The 23,744-nt window shown below is 44.2% G+C and overlaps 1 protein-coding gene across 1 annotated transcript in view; it reads left to right on the top strand.

Moving 5' to 3' along the window:
* LOC107186223 (protein kinase C-binding protein NELL1-like) overlaps positions 1-23,744 on the top strand; it is a 58,601-nt gene that overhangs the window by 32,329 nt on the left and 2,528 nt on the right. The window contains exons 2-13 of the mRNA XM_015574044.1: positions 7,601-7,822; positions 14,264-14,414; positions 16,012-16,294; positions 16,543-16,698; positions 16,824-17,046; positions 17,164-17,355; positions 17,851-17,970; positions 18,362-18,622; positions 18,759-19,136; positions 19,243-19,502; positions 19,656-19,898; positions 22,582-22,602. Coding sequence (XP_015429530.1) covers positions 7,601-7,822; positions 14,264-14,414; positions 16,012-16,294; positions 16,543-16,698; positions 16,824-17,046; positions 17,164-17,355; positions 17,851-17,970; positions 18,362-18,622; positions 18,759-19,136; positions 19,243-19,502; positions 19,656-19,898; positions 22,582-22,602 — 2,510 coding nt within the window. The remainder of the gene's footprint in view (positions 1-7,600; positions 7,823-14,263; positions 14,415-16,011; positions 16,295-16,542; positions 16,699-16,823; positions 17,047-17,163; positions 17,356-17,850; positions 17,971-18,361; positions 18,623-18,758; positions 19,137-19,242; positions 19,503-19,655; positions 19,899-22,581; positions 22,603-23,744) is intronic.

The following is a 23,744-nucleotide window of genomic DNA, read 5'->3' as shown; positions in this document are numbered from 1 at the left end:
AATCGTGGCACGCGACGACCAGAGTGGATTGCGCGATAAAAGAATTCGACTGGACTGCTCCATGGTATTTTTGCTAGAGGGTACCTAATCCTATTTCGTTCCTTCCTGTAACTAGACAACCGTTCTTGACACACTTTCGTACGTACTTATCGGTTCATTCCCGTCCATAGAGTCGAAACGAACATTAATCGATCGATGGAGAATCAGTGGACAATATAAATCGTAGTTTCCCAAATTTGTTGGTTCTCCGCCCCCTTTGGGTAAACAGTCTCTATTGTCAAAATATCTAACTGTAGTTATGGGTGTAATCTTTGAATCGTAAATAGTTAAATTGGAAGTAAAGAAAATGAAATTACTATAGTATCCCCTCAGATCTCTTCAACGTCCGGTGGACGATGGGGCCCACTTTGGGAGTCGATGATATAAACGGAGATAAAAATGGAAACACGGTGGTTTTATACGTGGAAGGAAATATCGAGCAATAGGCCAAGCAGAAAAAGAGTCCCCGAAATTCCGTGGAATTAACCCATGGGGTAAAGGAACGATACCGAATTCCCTCGCGAACAGCCGATCAAGCGATACCTCATTAAGAATAGCCCAGGGTGGATTTAAATATCTGTGTTGGGGCCTTCGTGTCCCAGGCACCTGACTAGAGAAGTGTACGCAACCGGCCACGAGGAGAGAACAACCTAATCTCGTACGGTGTAACTTGCTATCGGCAAATATTGACGGGTCCAGTTAACGCGTCGTGTCGGTTGTCAGACCCGTGGAAACGGGCCCTATCCCCACCTAACCCCCCTGTCCTGTTCCCTTTATCTTGGGCCCGTCCGTGAAGCTATCCTCACCGTGATCTTTGATCAAGATTCTTATCGTCTACGGGCCTGGCATTTCTTTATCTTCGAAACTCTGTGACAACAATTCTTGTGTCACCACGTCGGTCCCTTTTGTTTCGCGTTAAGAAAGGAAATGGTCCCCCTCGATGGAACCAGATTGGTTGATCGGACGATTTCCGTGAATGTTTATCACTGCGAAACGTTCACAGCCGTGGGGTTAGGCTGGCTGCGACAAGGTCGCATCCGTACGGAACCAAACACCCCCCACCACCTCCCTTTAATCGCCTTTGGCAGCCTGAAAAAGGCCACACGGGGCCGTCTTAAGGGCAATCCTTTCCTCAATCACGAGGCCTTTGTACGCTGCGCGCCGTGTTCTCGATCGATCGCCGAAAAAACACGATTTTCCTCGGGGTGAAGATCGATTCGTCGTCGAATTTTGGTTCGTGCCCGTTCAAATTATTATGATAAGTACCGACGAAAGCGATTTATCGTAATATTATTTAATTCTTACCCTGTGAAAATCGGGAAAATCGATGGTTCAGTAATCGATGTTTCACTAATCGATGATTCAGTAATACATGGTTCACTAATCGAGGGTGACTAGAACAACCTTGACCCTTTCCAGGGATCGATGATCGAGAACGCCTGCGCCTCGTTCGATGAAGCTGTTGCTCTGTTTCTTTCAATTTTTTTTCTGTCTGCACGGCGGAATTTCTCGTTAGAAATTCCAACGGCACTCGGTGCGGTGTCCGGTGTGCACCGACTGTCGTCAATCGCAGCCTATCACGTGTCCTCACTAGTGAGAAATTTCAATGATCACGCGAAATTCGGCGCGATCGGTCACGCCACTTGTGCCGTGTCGCCGCGCGCGTCGAAATCCGATCGGTTTCAGTGGTTGTTGGCCGCGCGTGTGAATCGTGACAGGGGAACCCCGGTGTCAGTCGATCTGCTGGGTGAGGCGGTGTCGATAGTGTATTTCGACATTTCGTCTATCGCTTCGTCGTGTCCAAGATACATTCCTCTTTTTTTTTTTGGTTATGTCGTTTCTGTGTGCGGCGATGATCGTGATCACGCTTTGCTGGTTGCTGTTGCCACCGGTCAGCTTCGGTTACAGGGACAGAACACCCGAAAGTGAGTACTTGACATTTTGACCGGTAGCCTATTGATAGGCTTTTAAATTATGTACAAACAGTTATGTTTATGTAGAAACAAATGCTTAATTATCGAGCAAATAACAAATAATGGAACGAAAAACAGAAACAGAGAAAGAAGTGTATAAGTTATAGTACCCTTTAGGTCGGAGTTACAGGAGAAATTGTTGCATTATTCTGTTCGAGGTTTTGCTACTTTTTATGAATGTAATTTGCTACTTAATAATAGTTCCTCGGCTATTGATCCTTGGGTGTACTAAACCCATTAAACAGCAATCGGTAAATAATGTGTTAAATGTGTCGTCGAAACATCTAAAAATAACGAAGTAATTGAATATAACACGCGCTCTATTTAAAATCGACAATGATTATAAATACACAGTTAAGATTGCATCAGTTTAAGATCGAGAATGGTTGTAATTGGAAATTATGTTATTATCAGAAGTTCATTCATATGTAATACCGTAACGATATTCGTCGCGTAACTGTGTCCTGTCCGATAAACCGGACACCAGCGGTAAAATTGCGTGCTTGAACAAGCAAATCAATATCCTAGGCACCTAGGATCGTACCAGTTGTGTCGGTTCGGACTGTCCGTTTCCACGAAGTTACGTGTCCAGCCGAATAATGCATAACTATACCCTGAATTATTACTGGGAACCTCATCGAACATACATGGGGAAAGTCAAACAAAATTTCATTTGTCAGACAGTTAATGATTCCATCGAACCCAACGACAGGTTACTCTATTCATAATACAATGTTAGAAATCGTTGGAAACGGAGTTCAGAGACCGATTCGACCCTAATTACTCAACTTTACCAGTAGTTCTCACAACTTCCGTAGTAATTCTCCTTTTGCTCACTAATTTTCGTTCGTTAACCCTTCGCACTTTCCTGGCTCTATATCGGTGATTATGGAAATGGTGCAAGTCATGTATTTTTTTTTCGAAAATTCATTCATAATATTAAAATATAAATTGATGTAAAACACGAGGGGAACCCCATTTTAAAAAAATTTTTTACTTACACCAGTATTTGCATGTATATCGTTGCAATATGCAAGTTCTAATTATTAAAATACAAACTAAATTAATGAATGAACTTTAACTATTACATCGTAACATATGAAATGTCCGTTTAAACGCTTTAGATCCTTAAACTATATTGTACCAAGGAATATATTGTAAAGGGTTAACCCTTCTCCGATTCAAATTCTTCTTCGATTGAAACAATTCGAAACTGTGGAGGTTGGGGGTGACGGTCGAAATCGGGCACGCGAACAGTTTTTCATTCACCAGCATCGTCGGACGAAAGAAAAACGGCCGTGGTTCGACGAATGCCAGGGACTTGCAGGGAATCGATAGCACGCGACGGTCAGCCTCGTTGGTGTGGTCTGTGTCCACCTAGGAGAAACCCCGTCCTCGTGGTCGCACAACACCCTCGATCGATGCCGGAACGCGTTCCACGAGAGTCCCGGCGGCGTTCGTATGGGGGTCGGCAGCCCCCGTTGCGGCCACGACGAATTTTCGTTCGGATATTATTACACACGTGAAAATCGTGCGCAAGCATAACAATCCTCCCCTTTCGAAGGTGCCCAATGGTTTTCCTGGAAGAACCGACGATTCCACCCGACTCCGCGTCGTGCAGACATCACGCGACAGACCTTGGTGATTATCGTCATTAGCCGTGGTGATTGGATTTTCGTGAACGGAGGCGAATCGATCGTCGAGAGTCACGTACTACAGTGCTAGAAACGACGTGGAAAGTATTTTAGCTACTTGATATTTAAGGGTTGAAATTCCATTCGCGTCGCGTAAATTGGACGATATGGACTTTTGATTGGAATTTACTGTACTCTGGGTGGTTCGATCTGTATTTCGTTTGGAAGAGAACATTGGAAACACCAGGTATTGTACACTACTGGCCAAAAGTACCGTCACGGGCCAGGTTCCTGATCGGAACCCAATTCTTGATCAGAATACAATTCCTGATCAGAAAACAATTCCTTGTCAGAACTCAATTCCTGATCAGAAAACAATTCCTGATCAGTTTAGTATGTACAGTAATGTCTCCATGAGTGTGACGAAGTCGGGTCCGCTTCGGAGTGGAAAGGTTTTCAGCTGCTCATAAATTTGGTTTTTTTTTGGCACGAAACCGAGCTTCTGCTTAGCTTCTGGTTACTCTGTCTTAATTGGTCCCAGAGAGGGACCCCCCGAAGTTGGAATAACGTCGTTGTTCGTGTCGCATTTATCGAGGAATCACTGGAGATATCATATAATATGTTTATTATAATTAACTATTTCTATCCACTCCCAATCTTATTAATTATTAAACCATTTCGATCCACTTCCGTTAAACTATATCACTCCAACGAATTGTACTGTTCGTGACTCTCGTAGACCAACAAAGCGTCGACAGAAGGAATTTTTTCCCTGATTTTATCTGATAAATTACTGTCGTCCTACTTGGATATCCAGCTATTCCTTCGCAAACTCGCCCATCCCTGCTCCACCCTCTCTCTTTCTCTCTCTCTCTCTCTCTCTCTCTCTCTCTCTCTGTCTCTCTCCTTCTCGCCTGGTCTCGAACTAAACGATAATGCCACGTACGGTTCGATAGCGGGCGTCGCGACGCCCGGCAGTCTGCCACCGTTCCATTCCATGCTGTTTCGTCCGACGTCGGGACGCTCGCACACAGACGACGAAAGAAACACACACACACTCTCGAACGTTTTCGGACGCGTCCGTGTGCTCTTAAGAACGAGCATAGGCGGCGCCTTTTGGAAATTGCTGCGTCGGTTCGTTAACCCTTCCGCCGAATCGATCAGAGATGTGCCACATTTGAGAGTCAACGTAGGAGAAAAGTTTCGTCGATGCACCATCTTCATGGAAACGAAATTCCTTGTGGAAAGATTAAACAATCGGGAGGATAATTCATACTTTGTAGATACTGTTGTTTAGATTATTCAGACGATAATAATGAAAATTTGAGCTGGACTGTCAGTCGATCCTTTATAGTTCGACAAAACCAATGCTGGAAATCTTCGAGAAGTGTTCGAAGGCTCAAGTTGATTATTTAATTAGGTTTAGCGCCGTGATAGAGCTTGAAATTCTGAAACCAATGACATTTATTTCAGCCGCATATGGTCATTGGTTCATGAAATATTTAATGTTCAGGGGGAGTCCTCGAACACTCATCGAGGATATACTGTATTCTCCACGTTTCGCATACCAATTGAGGTAAGATCAATGGTAAGAAAAATTCAATATTACAGGAACGCTTATTTAGTGTCTCGAAACGGTTTTCAGATTGGAATATGTTTATTCCACGTGTGAAAATAGTCAGGTATCGGTTATAGTAATGATATCATAATGTCCCGAGTCTAATAAAAGCTCCACGCCAATGAATCAAAGGTGGTGCAGCAGGTATGCGCGCTTGGCACAACGAACCGCTTTTAGCGGTGAATGCAACCGCGCACCGCCATTAATCTACCAAGCCGATTTGGCTCGATTAATGTCCACAAAAGCCCGCGCGTGCAGAATCCGCGATTGTTACACCGTCTCGCGGAACGAGAGAAATGGACTTTCCGCGGTTTCTCTTTTCCCGAACGACTCGTTGCGCAATCAGAAAAGAGAGATGGGACCGTTTTAGAGACACGGTTGTTTACGTTTTGCCGGGGCCCCCACAGTGTCAACCATGGCCAGGAGAAATAAGAACGATCCGAGCCGCGGTTAATTGACAATTAAGACCCTCCGTAATCCCGGGATTATTAGATCAGAAACGGTCGAGAACTCCTCGGGATTTAAGTGGCCGAGCATTTCACTCTGTAATTAATAAGATTGGAAATTGGAAAGAACCAGTCTTCGAAGTAAGGATCGTTTTAACCCTGCTGTTTTTGTTATTTATTCGTCACGGTGGTATCCTTTCGAGTAAAATTCATTTCAAACTTTAACAGTCTTAAGGAACCAAGTATGCCATATCTGAAATAATGTTGAGAAATAATGTTTCTCAAAAAAAAAAGGATAGATTATATTCCCTAGAAAAAATTGGCTCGCTTTTATTTTAACCACAATACATAGGGATGGAAAATTTTAGGGTCGTTTCATGGTTATGCCACTCAGCTATAATCTTCATTTCGGGTCCTATAGATACGAGGAGAACAGCGTAGGTTTCAATTGAGAATTAAAGCAGATTAGCCCTTTAACGCTCAGACCCTTAAATCTTTATTTAAAAATTAATCTTCGTGAACATTGTTTTTCGACATTGAATCTACAAAAACCAAACTATTACGAAACGAATACACCGGTTACGGTAGTGTAGTTTTCGGTCATCGACCTTCGATTCATCACCCGTCGATAGAAAAAAAGGACGAATTTTCCACGGAACACAATTTACAAAACAATCGTCTTCTGATCATTTACTAGCAACCTCTACACGAAATTGATTCTATCTCCATAAACGATACCTTCGAACAATTGATTCCTCCTCCCCCAAAAGGACTGCCGCGCAAACCACGCGGTATATTTTTCTCCACGGTTTCTATCGCACAGAAAGGGAAGTATCGAACATATTTATTAGCACGGTCAAACTCTGCTGTGTCCGTTCGCGATAGCCCGTTGATCCCCAGACAGGATATTCAGCGGTGGGGATCAGGGGTTGGAAAAGGAAAAGCTTTTTTCCACGTGATAAAAGGATGGCAGGTGGGCAGGTGGGGATGGTTTCAATCATCGTTACGCGATCACTGCCGCGACAGACGCGAAATTGAATTTTTATATACGGGAGAGACCGATCCGATAAGGCAGTGTGGTGTTTACGGGGATATGTGTGTGTGTGTGGCGGGGCCACGGTTCGAGGAAGGGGTTGAAGGCTTCACGGAAACGAGGAAAAGCGCGGAAAGCGCCGATAACGACCGTCGACTGTGAAGAGTCGATCGATACACACCCACCAACCGGTTTCGAGAGGACTACCTTGTCGTCCCTTCCTTTCCTTATCACCGCTTCTTCCGTCCCCCTGGCCTCTCCTGGCACCCCCCTTTTGCTATTCACTTCGATAGGCGCGTCGATGATGGATGCTCCTTGAACTGCTCTTAGCATTTTCTCTTGGGAAACGGGGGAGATATATACATATATATATAGAGAGAGAGAGGCGAAGAGAGTGGAAATACGCCATTGAACTTTATTGCTGTTCGAGTAGACACTGTTACTCGACCTGCCTCGTTTCAGGGGGGATGGAAAGGGAAATGGACGTGATTGGTACTGTCACGTGTAGAGGCTGAGAAGAACGGTAATCGAATATCATCAATGATCGAACTTCTTCGAATTTATTTATGCGAATGGGAATAATAAACGTTACAGTGGATGCCTACTTTATCACATTTTGCCGATTTCTTGGCGATCCGCAGCACGAAATTTGTTTAAACGACATCCATACGTTTGAAAATCAACCGCAATATTTGACCAAAAAATGTCTGGATTGTCAAGCTTTCGTGCCAGCAAACACGTGGAATAGTTTTTGCATGAAATTTGGATGATCTCCTAAATTGGCGTCAGCTCTGTGTACCTACACGTGGGCCGTGGGCGAGCGTTTTAACTAGCGGTTTTTCGTTTTCGGTTTCCAGTGTCCGGCACGACAAACAAGAAAGAGGAAGAGACGGCGGTGGCCACTGTCGGCAACACGGAGGAGACCACCACCGGTATTCTGGGCACGAGATCCAGGACGGGGAGCGATCCTGGAGGCGGTATAGATCTCTTGGCAGCGTTACAGCTGCACAACACCACGCGGCAGGGTGTTACACAGGTGCCGGGACTGGTTAGGTTAAAGCCGGCTTATTATCTTCAGGGTGAGTCATGGTAGTTCGTGCACCGGAATAGTCGCTGGATAAAGGCTTGATCCTTCGCATAATTTACACGGTACCAGAAGCTAGAGTTGTAACTATCGGTAAAGATCGACAATGTCGAAGTGTTATTGATATTTCGATACATAATGTCGTTAAAATATCGTTAATCTCTTCAGGGACGAATTTATTAAGACCCGGAAGAATATTTTTTTTATTCTTCGATTGTATTTAATTAAAGTATATTTATAACGACAATCTGTTGGTAGAATAATCTTGTTTATTGAGGAATTTTCTAGTGAAAATTTAATTACAGATCCGGAATAATGCTTCAATGAAATATTAACATGTTCAATTCAGATGTTATTCATGCAAAATTGTAATCAGTATTTGATTTTCTCTTTTTGTACTTTCTTATCAAATTAAATTAAAAAATTAAATTAAATTAAATTAAAATTCCCTCATATACTCTCATTTGTGTATGAAAATTTTAATATTTTATAGAAAACGGGGGGATACAATTTCAAGAAAAATACACGTGTGTGTTATATTTATCTTTATATTATATATTTTACTCTATCACTCATATCGCAAATAATTCACGAAGAACGCCTCGTTCGGATCGTTCGTAACGTCAGAAGCTTAAACACAGTTCAAACATGGTCATCGAGGGTCACGTGACTCGCACGTGTGAGAAGGACCCGCTTTATCTTTTATTCAGAACCGAGCAAACACATTCGCAACACGGTATAACAGGACAGAACGGGCTTATACCCTCGATTTATAAGCCGCTTTCAGCTATCGATACCGTTCAATTTCATTTTTCGCAGCCATATTCTGTCTAGGATCGCGATGCTAGCATGGTACTCGCGATAATATATTTTTTTCTAGGAGCATGCGAGTACACGCAATTTACAAGCTGAGCTGTATTCGATTCGACCAATCGTGTGGAAGTGTGTTACTTTTTACAGTTAGTTTAGTATTTGATAGCAAATAGATAAATATTCGAGTAATTTAAAAATTTTCAAGCTGAACATTCACCTTCAAGTAAATCGAAGTCCTACGGACGCTCGAATATTCGAGTCGTTTGAGTTCTTCGAGTCGCTCGCATTTTGTTTTCAAACAGTTCGTCGATTTCCAGTTGGTTGAAAAATTCAAACTCTCGACTCGGCTCGTTCGACCGATCATTATTTGACTTGAAATTCGAATTCTCAAAATTCAAATACTCGAATAATTCGGGTACTCGAACACCCTTAATCTTTTCGGGGGTAGCTGGAGGAACGAGAATGAATTATTTTCGGTGGAATTTACGAACACGGAACCGGTTTACGTGTCGGGGTGTTACGCGATGCGGTAAATCTCTACGAGGAACCGAGTCGAAACCACTTCGGATGGGCCTCCCTTAACCCGAATAGAACCTGATTTGCATATCTGGAGGGGAGATGATCGTTTTCCAACGCTGGTGGCAATCTTCCGACTGGTAATCATTGCCAATTTTAAAGCCGATTATTGCTTTTCGTAAATCACACACACCCAGACCCGCTTCACGTCCTTCTTCGCGCGTTTCGCGAGTCCGAAAACTAGACTCGAGAATTTCGTTGGAAATATCGAACGGGTCTGGAATTCTTGTGATTCCTCGAATTTCTGTATTATCGAAACATTTCCGCAACAATGAAAATAGCATTTGTATCGAGGAATACAACGAATTGCGATCTTGATAATCACTGTTTATTGGTCGACCAAAACAAGGGGAGTGATAAACTGGAAAATAATATATCCAGCTTATCAGTTGGTATACTGATGGTTACGTAACGAGCGATTAATCGATATTACGAAAGGTCAGTTTCATAGTCGTTTCGTTCGCAGACCTCTCCCGGAGGGAATTCCCCGGACGCTGAACACCGAATTGCCCTTTCGAGGCCACACCCCGCACGAAAAACTCTCCATTCACCCTTTCGATGAATATGATCTATCGATTCGTTGTACTTCGTACTTCGAGGTATTGTTCCTACTATCGAGTTGTGGCAATATTTTTAATTTTCGACCCTTATTCCTTTCCATTTCCTCGCAAGAGTCTCAATTGTGTCACAACCACAGACGGCTGAATTCATTATCTAGACAAAGAGTATCGAATAAAGGATTAAAGAAAAATTCGACTTTTTATAAACAAAATAATATTGCTTCACGAACGAGCAAATACTTGGCAAACGATCATTCAATATGATTAACCATTTAACACGTCGGCTGCCACAGTGAAAAATGCCGTACATAGCCAGACACGCTTTATTTCGTTTTTTAAATCATAAATCGTTGAAAACATATGCGTTTAGTTAACAGGTTCTGTTGGTCCTGTTTTAAATTGTACAGCAATATTAATTTGACGGAAAAATTTTGTAATGATGTTTCAACACTCCAGCCTCTTTGTAACCACCATGTCCAACACACATTTACCTTATTGCTCGAACAGAATTGATCCCAGCTCCGTTCCAAACCTCCCGTGGAATCACCTGTGGAACGCTTACAGGTAATCGACGCGCGGGTAACGCGACACCCCCGTGTATGCCCGGCGGAAACATACTCGATTACCTGGCGTTCAAATACGGACGATAAAGTTTCGTAGAACGTGTCATAATCGTGTCCCCCTTCCTTTACGTATCCATTGTCCTTCAATTAACCACGCTGTTCCCCGAGCGAAATTAATTTTTGACTTCTCCCTCTTTCGTTCGTCGATCAGCCCCCAGCGAACCGTGTAATTCCGCGGCTGCAAACGATCTCTCTTTCTCGGGGGGTCTGCCGCTCGAATGCAACTGCAAACCACCCCTTCAAACCGACCCCCCTTCTGTATAAAGTGCAACACTCCATCACCTCGATTGGCTGGCTTCACGTGCTGGGCCCTCGAGGAGAGAGAGAGACCCCATTTTGTCCAAGGTTCTCCTGTCTCGAGTTTCAAGACCAGCGCCGCGGCAGTTTAATAAAGTAATTGGACACCAGGTGACGGTAATAAAACCGTAACTTGCCACCTTTCGTGTGTGCATACTCGAGGAACGTCATCGAACGGGTCAGTCGACCACCACCACGGGTCTGATCAATCATCCACGGGGCTCGTGTGGTGGTTGGTCACTAGGCGATGGGAAACGTCTGCGAGGAATGGTCAGGGATTCGAAATCGCCTCGACTTAGAATATACAGTGACTCAGAAATTTGTTCACGAAAGGATGTCACATTTATTTCACCAGATTACGTACCGAACTGCGAATGTTACATCAGAATTATGAAAAATTTAGCATTAGCGTGGAAAGTGTGAAATTCATCGGTATACATAAATAGAAATTCCATAAAAATTTGGGCACATAACACTAGAATTATTTACCACCATAAAGTGTGAGACCAGAGTTCATGATTGATGAAATAATAACTCGTTATTTTGTAATATTTATTATATCGTTATAAAGTAATGAGTTAGTGTTCAATCAATCGTGAACTCTGGTCTCACACTTTTGACCGTTTGTGTATGAGAAAATTGGTATAGTGTCATTTTTTTAATAGCTTCAGTTCCTCTACAAACTACTTATTTGTAATGTATATATGTATATCGTATGACGGTCGAATATCCTGAAGGTTCAGTAGAGAGGGAAAAGTTTCATTGGTACATCCCCCCATTAGTTTGGCATCTGTGGAGATGGCACCAAAAGAGAAAGTTATTCGTTTCGGGAATAAATAGCGTCGAGATTAAATCAGCCTCAGTCGGAGAGAAGGGAGCCCCAAGGGGGTCACCCAATTCTAGGACCAGTGTGCGGGCTAGTTCCCTCCCGCTGGGCGTACAAAATAGGGGGATCCCGCGAAATCTTGTTTTCCATGTTCAGGAGAAAATTCGGCCACGTGTCGGCGTGGATCGTTCCTGTCCTTTGTTCGACGATCACAATGGGTTCCCTTTGCGAAGCTCTTTCCAAATATGAACTGAATCGACTGAATTTCGGGGGTCCGCTGTTCTACGATCAACCGTCGTACGGGGGGAAAACACTCTATTCGAGGGTGAACTTGCGTCCCAGTGGAATAACAACCACGGTGAAAAAGCTGTTAACAGTTTCGCGCATGCATTTCGATCTGGAATACCACCTCGAATACCACCACGATAGAATTGAAATTACCCTTTACCATAATTTCGTACGGCACTAGAAATACCCTCGGAAGTGTCGAACCTCTCGATCTCGATTCGGACTTGCATAAAAGCAGCCATCACATGTTCACCAAAGAACAATTCGACGGAACAAAATACCAACGATTCCAGACCACGAGAACTTGGAATGACGGGAGAAGAAGGCTCTGGAGGGGTGGCGACGTGGAAGGAGTGTATGTGTGAGAAAAAGAAACGAAAAGTCTCCCCTCTACCCTAAGGGCTCGATGTTGCAAACCACAGAGGAACGTTCGGTTACTTCCGCGAAACCATCGAGCGTGGTTTGTGTGTCTAGGGTGCAAGAAGGGGCGAGGGTGGAGGCCTGGTAATTGAAATTTCTTTCGGGGAAACCCCTCCTGACAGCCACCCTTGGCCCGACCATTCCCCCACTCAGCCATCCAGCCGGACCGGTTGCCATTCTCGCTTTTTGCGGACGTTGTACCGCGCGTCGTCGCCCACGCCTTCAGCCTGGCCGTTCACGTTTCTGTAATACCGAACGGTCGCATGGAAGCATCGTGGTAGGAGGTTGTGGGGGTCGCGGAGGGTGCAAACGTTTACGCAGCTGGTGGTGGAGGAGCACCGTAATTGGACATGGCGAATATAGACGCGGCGAATCGAAATGGAGAGATTATACAAATAACCGAGGTATCAATAGCTGGCGGTGTAACAATATGTCGAGTGGCGAAAGGGGTTGCCTTTGCTCCGGATGGGGTGGTTTTTATGTTCCATATATATGCTGGTATCATATTTATTTTTCAATTCATAATTGTTACTCATCATACAAAATATTTATTAACAAAATTTTGTACAACGTAATTACATAACAAATTCAAGACACGTCTGCTATCCAAGGTTATCTATCGGAGATTCTTTTGTCGATTTGTTTGAAACAAACTCCTCTTATGAGACGACCCTAATACATGGGATATTAGGGCCGTTTTACTAGAATGCAGGGCGACTTTTTAAAAACGAAGAAGTAGATAGTTTTTATGAACATAATAGCTATTGGTTCTGTTTGCGCGTAATCAAATGCCTAGATTTTTTCATATGTTTTTATGCTTTTGCAGAATGAACAGTGTAAGTTTTTGTCGATTCTATTCAAACGTTTACATACGAAAATGATGAAAGAAAATATATTGCACCGTCCCTGATTAATTACTTTGTTTTAATAAGGATTCTTTTATTTTTTACGTAAAGAAACGTCCTTCTTCCGGATGAAAAGTATCATAGACTCGGTTCGTTAGATCCATCGACGAATTCTCGCGTGTTCCGAAAACCCACGGCCATACGAATTTCCGTGTCAACGTGATTACACGTAACGGCGAGCGGAGGAATCGGAGAAATCGATGTCGAGCCGACCAGAAAAATTTTCGGCTGACCTACATCGCCGGATAACACTTTTGCCGCCGAGTCGCAACGATATATATTTCTCCTGAACTTCTGGATAACGTTAATCCATTGTCGTCTGTTAGATTTAGAATCTATGATACACGCTGTGAACGTTCTTGTTATTTACAAAAATAATATATTTGTATAAATAATTGTATAATTATTACTGATAAGAATATTGAATACAAGAAAACATAAAACGAAAAACATATGCTTATATCACGCCGATAGAATGTAAAAACAAAACATAATTATTGATCCGTAATATCGACTTATTTGTAGAATACAGAGTGGATCAATAAGAACTAGTAGACAAAATAACTCATTGTCTATTAGTTCCATCAAAAAACGTTTTATTGATTTATATGGCATTTTAAGGAACGCATCGGATGAGTACAGATCTTATTTTTGTTTTAGATATCAAGGTGACCCTGCATTTTTCCAAGGTCAATGCATATTTTTTCTAATACCATCATGCTATAGGTCGTTGAATTTGTTCTTCTAGTGGCAACAACGTGACGTTAGAAACAACATGCATGGACCTTGAAAAAACTCAAAGTTCACCTTGAAATTACAAAAAAAAAGATGGAATGAAATCAAATTGTATCCTTCTGATGCATCCCTTAAAATGCTACATAATTCATTCAAATATTTTCTGATACAATTAATAAGTAACGAATTATTTTATATGTATAGTAGTTCTTATTGACTCACCCTGTATATTGACAGATGTCGTTTATGTCAATATTATCGAATACATACCATTATGATATCCGTTCCAGCGAAAGCACGCGGGTTGCACAATATTTAAACCGCGATCCAATTATGTATTAGCGCGCGTCGGATCGGCTGGAACGCAGAAATGATTGAGTTTTACTACTTCAGGCGAGGAGAGGGAGCTCCGACTGAACGAGGCGAGCTTCGAACGAGCGGCCACACTACTCCGGCGGGTTCCGGAATTCACTATAGCCGCCGCTCTACGACAGGAGGAGGCCAATTCCGGGACGATAGTCGCCTTTTCACATGGGAACAATAGGTACGACGTGTAATTTCATTCCAACCACCCTTTCCCCATCCTCATATTCGCATTGCTGTGGACCCAGAGGTCTGGAATTCAAAGCGATTTCAATGGACAACGCGTTGGAACTCTGACGATGCCTGAATAACATATGGGATCGTTCTCTTAGCCAGCCTGTATTATTTTCCTGCCTTCCGTTTACATACATATCTGAACCCTAGAGCAAGAGTGAATTAAGTCACACTTTCCAAAGTTTAAAAAAAAGCTGTTGTATAAGATACCAAAAGGTTGCAGTAAGCAGGTGAACCCTTTGGAACTCTTGTAGAAGGTAGGGATAAACTAGTGGTAATCAGCCTGTCGGGAAATGATTTTTCCTGTAAAAAAAAAACAAATCTAAACCACTGTTCTCAAGATAAGTGATTTTCGAAATATCTTGGCCACACTTGCCTCTGAAGCAGGATCTGCTTAACGTGTCTGATCATTGCCTATGGTTTCTACTTATTGCAAGCACGAATACATCCGTGCTAGATCGTTCCTTCGTATCAGATGATTATCGACAACTGCACCGAAGTTCAGTTCGAGTCAATGTTAATTGCAACCAGATCCACGATCGCCACGCCTGGTTACTTCCTGTTTCAAAGAAAGAGATCATTGTCTTTGTTGATCAAACAAAGCATGCGATTGGGGGGTAGGGCAACGAATTCGAGACGCTTTAACGGAGCTAGGGAGCTGAAAATGGTCGAAAAAGCCGTCAGTCTTAAGGAAGTTACTGTGTCAATTGTTGAGCCCGGAACGTGGAAGAGAGCACTTAACCTGAAAGTAGTCGCACCCTCTGTTGGCACGTGAGAGGAGTGCAGTCTAGTCGTTTTGACCTGGCTGGCACAAATTGGATGCATGCGCCTACGTGTCCACGGTATTAGAAAGGTAATTAACAACGCCTCGCCGAGCAGAAATCACGGACCGACTTAAGCGGAATTTAATGTTAATTCAACGGGGTCCTCGAATCGCGAATTCATCGTTGTAATGGGATTTGCATGAGACAGGGAGATTCTCGATTCTCCAATTGGTCCTCCAGTCGATCCAGAAAATTGGTCGGCTAAACTGTCGAGTTTAAGCGGTACGACCTTTCGAAAACTTATGATCGCGTAACAGAGTTTCAATGTCGCTTATTAACGAGAACGTCCAAGTGATCATCACGTATCCGTTTCACCTACGAAGTTACTAGATCGATGATAGGGCTGTAAATGAAAATCGCGATGCAGACACGCAACCCTTTCTCTTACGATTCAATCGTCGTCATCTAGTCATTCCATTCACCTGTCTTTTTTTTTTCAGAAATCGAGTCTAATTGCCCTCGAACCGAGGACAATTAAATGTCACACGCCCACTCTTACCTTATTGTTAGTCACGTTAAACGCCACTCCCACCGTGGTCCCCCTCCCCTTACTTTTCACCACTCATGATCGTCGGTGGGCGGGACAAGGAAGCGGAGGGGCAGAGCGATTAACGTGGGGGCTAACGTATACGTAACTGGAAGGCTACTGCTTCCAAGGATTCATTTATTAGAATTTAAAGAATCGAACGATAAATGTGTTTTTTTCTGTCCGATCGGTAGATATTTGGAGCTGCAGAGCAGCGGTCGTAAGGACGAGCTTCGACTTCACTACGTATCACGCCGAGACGGTACTGTCCACGTGGAGGCGTTTCCTTTCCGTCTGGCCGACGGCGCCTGGCACAGGGTCGCCCTGAGCGTAAGCGGCTCGCAGGTCGAGCTGCTCGTCGACTGTCATCCGTTGTACAGGCGGTTACTCAGGCCCGGGCCGCCCGACACCAATTTCACCCTGCCGCAGCTTCAGCTCTGGGTAGGCCAGAGAAATGCCAGGCACTTTCTGTTCAAGGTACGAGATACGGTTTACAGTGAATCATCGATGAGTGTTCAAAAGTCATCCCCACTGAGGGGGATCTCCTGTGAAACCAGTCAAGCGCCGATTTGTGGGTATGACGTCTGAACACTCAGTGCCGAGGAGCCTTCGAACACCCATGGATGATTCACTGTATTGCATTTTGAATGTAATCTTACGGTGGGGGACCAAGTGTGTCAGTGAATTGTAAGACAAAATCAATATGTGTATGCTTTGGTCGGCAGGGTGCCTTGCAGGATGTGAAGCTGATACCCGGTCCCCATGGCTACCTCTCGCAGTGTCCGCAGCTCGACTCGTCCTGTCCCACTTGCGGTCAATTTTCTATATTACAAAACACAGTGGAGCAGTTGATGCATAACCTGAACGAGCTGACGCGTAGGGTGAGTGTGGATGTCGATTATAAATTTGTCTGCGTTTGATCATGAATGGATCCAAGTGTGTCCTGCTCATTTTTTATACAATAGAATCTATCCCCAACTCCGCTCATTGACGTCCTTCCTTTTAGCTAGCCGCTGCCGAGGGCAGAATAAGCAAAGTGGAGGAGTGCGAGTGCCAAAAGTCGTGCAGGGTGAACGGCACCGTCCACGAGGACGGCGCGACGTGGGAGAAGGGCTGCCAGCAGTGTTCCTGCGTCCACGGTGAGATCGAGTGCAGGCCGACACCCTGCGCGCCTGTCACCTGCAAGCATCCAGTCATTCCTCAGGGACAATGCTGCCCGATTTGCTTGAGTGAGTTCGCGACAATCCGCGTATCGTAGTGAGCTATATAACCTGGAAACACCCTCCCCTCTTCTCTAGAGTCTTAAGATCCTCCAGTTCTGATCGTCACGACGCGTTTGTTCCCAGAGCAATGTTACCTGCACGGTGTGATCTACGATCACGGTGAGAAAGTCTCGCCGAAACAGTGCGTCGAGTGTGACTGTTTCGACGGGAGCTTCACCTGTCAGAGGTTCGACACGGAGACCAGATGCCCGCCGCTCCCATGTCCGCCTAGCGAACAAATAAGCGTCGCTGAGGAATGTTGCAAATTCTGTCCAGGTACGTTTATACGCAGGCCACCGTTCATAGAGCCTGCCGTGTCTACAGGAAGCTATAAGATTGTGTAACAATACGAGACTTCGGTCGAAGAGTCTTCGAACGATATAACCGTCATCGTGAAGTCCTGATCATTCATTACCTTTAACAAAATAACATTACGATGTCTCGCATGGACCTTGTGTCGATTTATTAACCAAGCTTGCCCCGACCGATAATCAGGAACTTATTGTCGGGGGTTTGTCTCGTTGCTGTAAAAAAAATTGTACAAAAAGCGATGCATGGCTGCGCCAGGAAATCGGAGTATTCTTGTAACTTATCGAAATCACTTGCTTGGGAGAATCTTGCACTGATAAGCATTACCATGTTAGACTGATGAACTGCTCGAAAAATCCAATTCCCTGGCGTGGCGGCTGTCTAACCGAACTAAACTGTATAACACTAATCGAATGTTCTAACCGGTCTCTTCGTCTGCCTGGCTAACCCAATTTAAACCAGGGGTGGACTACTGCGCGAAGGGCCACAAGTGTCACGCTAACGCATCCTGCCTGAATCTTCAGACCACCTACGCCTGCCACTGCGATATCGGTTTCCAGGGAGACGGTCATAGCTGTCACGGTATCTAACGCTTTCCTAACTTACTCGCCATTAACCTTCATTCTCCTGCTTGGGAGCGCCAAGCTTCGTCGACGGGTCGATGGGAAATTCTTCCTCGGCCACGTGCAATCTCTCCGATCGATCCGAAACCCGCGTGAAATATTTAAAGAACGATGTGTTAACAAATGAAGAACTAGACTCTACACACATACACACATACAGTTCTTCGATGTCACGTCGTTGACCAGTGCTGTCGGATGATTTGTCATACGGAATCTTGTGTGACAACACGGGGAATTGCCTGTTCTGGGATTGTTAACGATTCAGTCCTCTGTCTCCGTAATTCCACTATATGTAATTCCCACGAATCACAAGAAACCGGTCTAATCTGTGTATTTGTTTGGCACCACAGACGTAGACGAGTGCAAACAGCAAGGCGGCTCGGAGGGCCACCACTGCAACGCCAACACGAAGTGCGTCAACGTGATCGGCTCTTACACGTGCGAGTGTCTTCCGGGCTACCACAGAGTCGACAAATTCAACTGCGCCGAACTCGACGAATGCGCCACTGGCCATCACGCGTGTGACGAACACGCCACTTGCGTTAACACCGCGGGTAGCTACTACTGCGTGTGCAAGGACGGCTATGCCGGCGATGGATACACCTGCAAACGTACAGTATTCAATTTTACACCTCATCGGTATGATCTCCTATCCAGAAACCTCCAAACCTCCAAGGATCTAGCTCTCTCCAGGTTCGTACTACTTTTTCTTCGTCCTAACCGATCTTCTGTCTTCTGTTGGTTCAGCTGTCTGCAACCAGACCTGCCAGAACGGCGGCGAATGCGTGGCGCCTGGAAAGTGTTCCTGTCGACGCGGTTACATCGGGAACAGCTGCGAGCTCGATCTAGACGAGTGCGCGAGCGATCTTCACAGATGCCATCAGTCCTCGACCTGCTTCAACATGCCTGGTTGGTACTACTGCCGTTGTAAACCCGGCTACAGGAGCGCCCTTCACGACAGCACACAAGGTACCCAGTGCCTGGACATCGACGAGTGTAACGATCAAACGATCGAGAGGAGGCACACCTGTCATCCGAGCGCGAAATGCGTCAACACCGACGGTGGATACGAGTGTGTTTGTCCGCCTCAGGAGGACAATCACACCGTGGAGGAATGTAGACTCAGTACGTGTTGAATTACATTTTTGTCTCGGTTCACCTTAAATGGATCAAGCTATCGAAAAATCTCAAGCATTCTATAACTCTAAACTGTCTTCATCGATTCGTCCAGGTTGCTGGTTCGAGGGCAGAGAAGTGGAGAACGGCGAGACACTAGCGCCAGCTGGTATCCCATGCAGAAGATGCACCTGTAAAGACGGGGTGATCACCTGCCGGGATCCCGTCTGCGACTGCAGCGCCCCAGGAAGCCGTAGGGACAAGTGCTGTCCTCAGTGCGATCCCGCGGCCTCCTGCAGGCACCAAGAACTTCATCACCTAGTCTTCAGAAGCGGCGAACGATGGATATACCAATGCCAGACCTGCGAATGCCTGGTAATAATACAAAACCACAGCCGTGAGACCCCCGCTACCTTACACCTGTTTATAGACATTCTTCGTAGGCAAAGTCGAATGGTCCAATGCAACTTCGAAAACTCTGATACCGTAGGTGTAAAGACGGGCATGATCCTCTGATTGTTTTTGCAGTACGGCGAAATAGACTGTTGGCAAATGGAATGTCCACCCGTGACCTGTTCGAATCCTGTGACGGAGGACGGCGACTGTTGTCCACGTTGCGAGGACGATCCATGTGCGAGGGAACTGCCCGGAAACGGTACCTCCCTCTCGGTCCTGACACGGCCCAGGCCCTGCAGCTACTCAGGGATCATCCACGACAGCGGCAGCTCCTGGCAGGACCCCCATGACAAGTGCACCACGTGCGAGTGCAAGGTAAGGAAGACGTCCGGCCAAGAATGCAACGAAGGACCGAGGATATCGTCGGTCCTTTGGCCCGATACAAGGCCCGCAGGATAGGATAGGGGGGCTCGTGGGAGAAGAGAGGCGAGTGACTGAGGAAAATCGGATGGTCTGGATCAATTTCCTTTTTTCTAGTCATTTCATGTACCGTATGCTCGTACTTATAAATTTCCAAGTTACCTTTGTAGACCGAAATTTCTTCGAACGAAGTAGCAATGAAGATCTGTGAACCAAATCACTTGCGCCCATGACAGTTCTTGTACGGTAGCTACCAGTATCAGAGCAATACACCATACCCCTAACCATGCTTTCGGCTAGGTGTCGCGTAAATTATCTAACAGCTTACCCACAGCCGTTCCTTCCCCTTAATAGCTTCTATTCCATGACGATTTCGAAGCACGTCTGGACCAACCAGTTTTCCTCGACCCGCTCACTCTCTTTTCGCGCGAGATCAAGAGCTCAAGGTCAGTAAACGAAACGTAAATGTGTCGCCTTAAGTTAGACGTGGATCTGTCGTGTGTCTAATCAGTCGCGTTTATTAATTAATTACGCCGTGATTCGACCAGTCACTGTGCGGCAGGCGTCGCCCATCCAGAAAAAAAAATATTTATAATGTACACGGTGTACACGTGGTGGATTAACAACCTACTTTATTTCTATTCCTTATTGGCTACATTAGAAGATTAAAAATATTTTTAATATTTTAGGAGAATTAATAGGAGAATTAATTATACGTAAGTTACTCACGAGAAAATACTTGATATTGTTTATTCGAATATACACGGAGATCAAAACGAATCGGTTGAATTATAGACATTACAGGATTATTACAAAAAACATTGGAAACTACATTATCCGCCACGTGTATAAACGAAGTCTCACACACACTAGCATATATATACCGTTTTGTTTCTCTTCTCTCTCTCTCTCTTTCTCTATCTCTCTCTATTTCTTTTCATCACTCTTATTTATTTGCCATGTCAGTAGGTAACCCTCGTATAATACAAGGTACCTAGATCACTGACTGTACTTTCTTTCTAGTATGCCATTTATTTTTGCGGTGTGTACAACGCGAGTCAACTCTGCAAAAGCTATGCGCTAAAATCTTGATCTCTGAACACGCTGAGAGAAACTCCATGAATCTCTATGAAGGAAATCATCGATGAGTGTTCGAAGATTCCGCGGCACTCAGTGTTCAAACGTTATCCTCAGAAGTGGGCGCTTGACTGGATCCACAGAAGAACACTCATCGACGATTTACTGTACCTAATTATTAGTATCGAACCAGACTGTAGAGAGAGCAAGTTATGGCCATTTGTCTGATTCAAGGCTGATTAAAGAACGTAACTGGCCATATCTCACTTGAAAGTTACTCAAATCATAAATATCAGGCCATAAATAAATACCTCCATGTCTTCATTCCACGAGGCTACGAGCTAATTATTCAGGGATGTATGTTCTCTTGGCGTTAGCTACCGTTGCGTCGTGCTAGTCTTGTCATTATTGCGACCTTAAGCTGTATTCACCACTTGTAAATTATTCCAATGATCTCTCTCTCTCTCTCTCTCTCTCTCTCTCTCTCTCTCTCTCTCTTTCTCTCTCTCTATTTTTGGCAACACCAGCGTTCGAGACACGTTCAGGGGCGTCCCTAAGCTAGCCTTGAATTAGATTATGTGTACAATTCTTTTCGTTGGCTGCCTTGCACGCGGCAGTGTTCATTAACCCACACTAGGTCTATTTGCTAACAATCAGAAAGACGGGGAGGGGGGATATAAACCCGAATTCGACCCACGTATATAATTATTACATTATTATTCTGCATGTCTTTATCCAGTGATTCAGAGTAATCTCCATTATCTCTATTGCGTAAATGTAGTAATAAAGAGTCATTGTTATTCTATTATTATTATTATTTTGTCGTAGTAACAATTGATTTGTCGATGGTAATACGTTTTTGTTTGAACCCCTTTTGCTCGCTCTATGGACCGGGTGTTGAACGTAGTTTCGGACGGAGTCAATGAATTACCGTCTAATCCCAATCTTCTAAGTCTAAGTAAATCGAAACTGATCGAAGTCGAGACACATCCTAACAGTCCTGAAATACGATCGAACACTGCCGCGATATAATATTCAAACCAATCGGACGCGTTGATCAAGTGAAAAGACCAGTCAATGGGGTTGATAAATTTCACTGAATATAGTTCCGTGACAGAAGAAGTCTCGAAATGATACATCTCATTGCTTCGGGTCGGCCCTGCATGGATCGTGTTCAGTACATACTGCCTGGCGATGATTAATCAAAAAAGCAGACCCGATCTTATAGCGACTGACCGTGTGACATAACTACTAACCACGTTGATCCGTCCATATCAGAATCGAATCTTCAATCAGAATCATAATGAAAAATCGATGCATTGAAAGGAAAGTCATCTATAGATAATGGTCTCCAGTGGAGACAATCATGAGCTTAACGATCGTTCAGGTTCCAATGAATACGGATCGACGTGGTGTTGTACTGAGCAACAAAAGTAACACAGAAGAGTATGCTCGAGATGCCATGAACGTGTTTAACCATGTTATGAAATTTTGTTTTTAACCCCGCCACATTGCCCGTGTCACGACTAACCTGATAGCCTAACGATGGGTATCCTTGCAGGTGCCGTACTGCGCCCAATTGGTGAGCAATAGCGCGTGTTGTGTGCATCGGTAATCACGTCACTTCTACCTCACCTATAATCTCTACCCGCCTCTTCTTCTTTTTCGTTTGTTTGTTGTTGTTGTTGTTTCTCTTTAATTAAGTGTCTTTTTGTTTCACTGTGTTGTTTATTGTGTTACTGCCCGTGACTCGAGCTCGAGAGTGCTTTAACGTTTTTTTCTTCCTGCCTGCTTGGGGTAGCTGTCTGGTATACTGGTACTGATCCGTTTCACCATGCTTCGATCTTTCTTTTATCTCTCGACTTTTTTCCGTTCACATTAGATCATAGCGATACGCGTGTCTCCTTTTAGTGATCTTCGTATGATCGCCGCACTCTGGTCACCGATCTTTCTCTTGATGATCTCTTGGGCTGCGTTAGGTCCATGACGTGTCTATGTCACTAGTTGGAAGGATTTTTTTGAAAGTTACATCTGATAAGTTTGGCTTGATGCAATAGGAAAGTTTCTAAGGCTTCTTTGCGATGGTTCAAGGGACTAAGATTCGTGTGGGAAAACGCTAATGGTGTTTTCAACGGATAAACGATTAGTATAGTCTCGACTGGTGTTTCAAAATCAACAAACTATCTGTATAAAATGGGATTGTTTATAAAGGAACGCGTGACATAGACCGCTACTTAACATGACATCAAGAAATTGTCAATTCCAAGGGTGAATCGCGAGCACGTCGCATGTTTCATACGTTCACTTCTTGTCGAAGATATTCTTAATCGATGGGTCGACGAATTTCATGTCAAATTTTAATGTTCAGTGAGCTCCATGATTAAACAACTCTAAAGCATCTTTGATATTTTCGATTTACAACAGTTAGATAACGAATAATTCGCCATTGTTACTATAATTTCACTAAAATCGGCTGAAATACTGTGAAAAAATGCAAGTAGTCATAGAAAAACCAAGATGGCAGCTCTACTTCCACTCACTCTAAATGATTTCGAAAACTTATGTTTTTTCTTTATATTAACAAAAATTGGTAGAGAGTAATTTCAAATCATCGATCGATCGATCAGGAAGCGTATGGATCTTCCACTGTGGTAAAATGGCTGGGTGCACGTTTAACAAAGAATAACTCTCGCATGCGCCGACTCACCCCACACTTTCACGACT

This window comes from Dufourea novaeangliae, unplaced genomic scaffold (assembly GCF_001272555.1).
Source record: "Dufourea novaeangliae isolate 0120121106 unplaced genomic scaffold, ASM127255v1 scaffold64, whole genome shotgun sequence".
NCBI classification, from domain to species: Eukaryota; Metazoa; Arthropoda; class Insecta; order Hymenoptera; family Halictidae; genus Dufourea; species Dufourea novaeangliae.
This window is presented reverse-complemented; position numbering and strand designations above follow the sequence as displayed.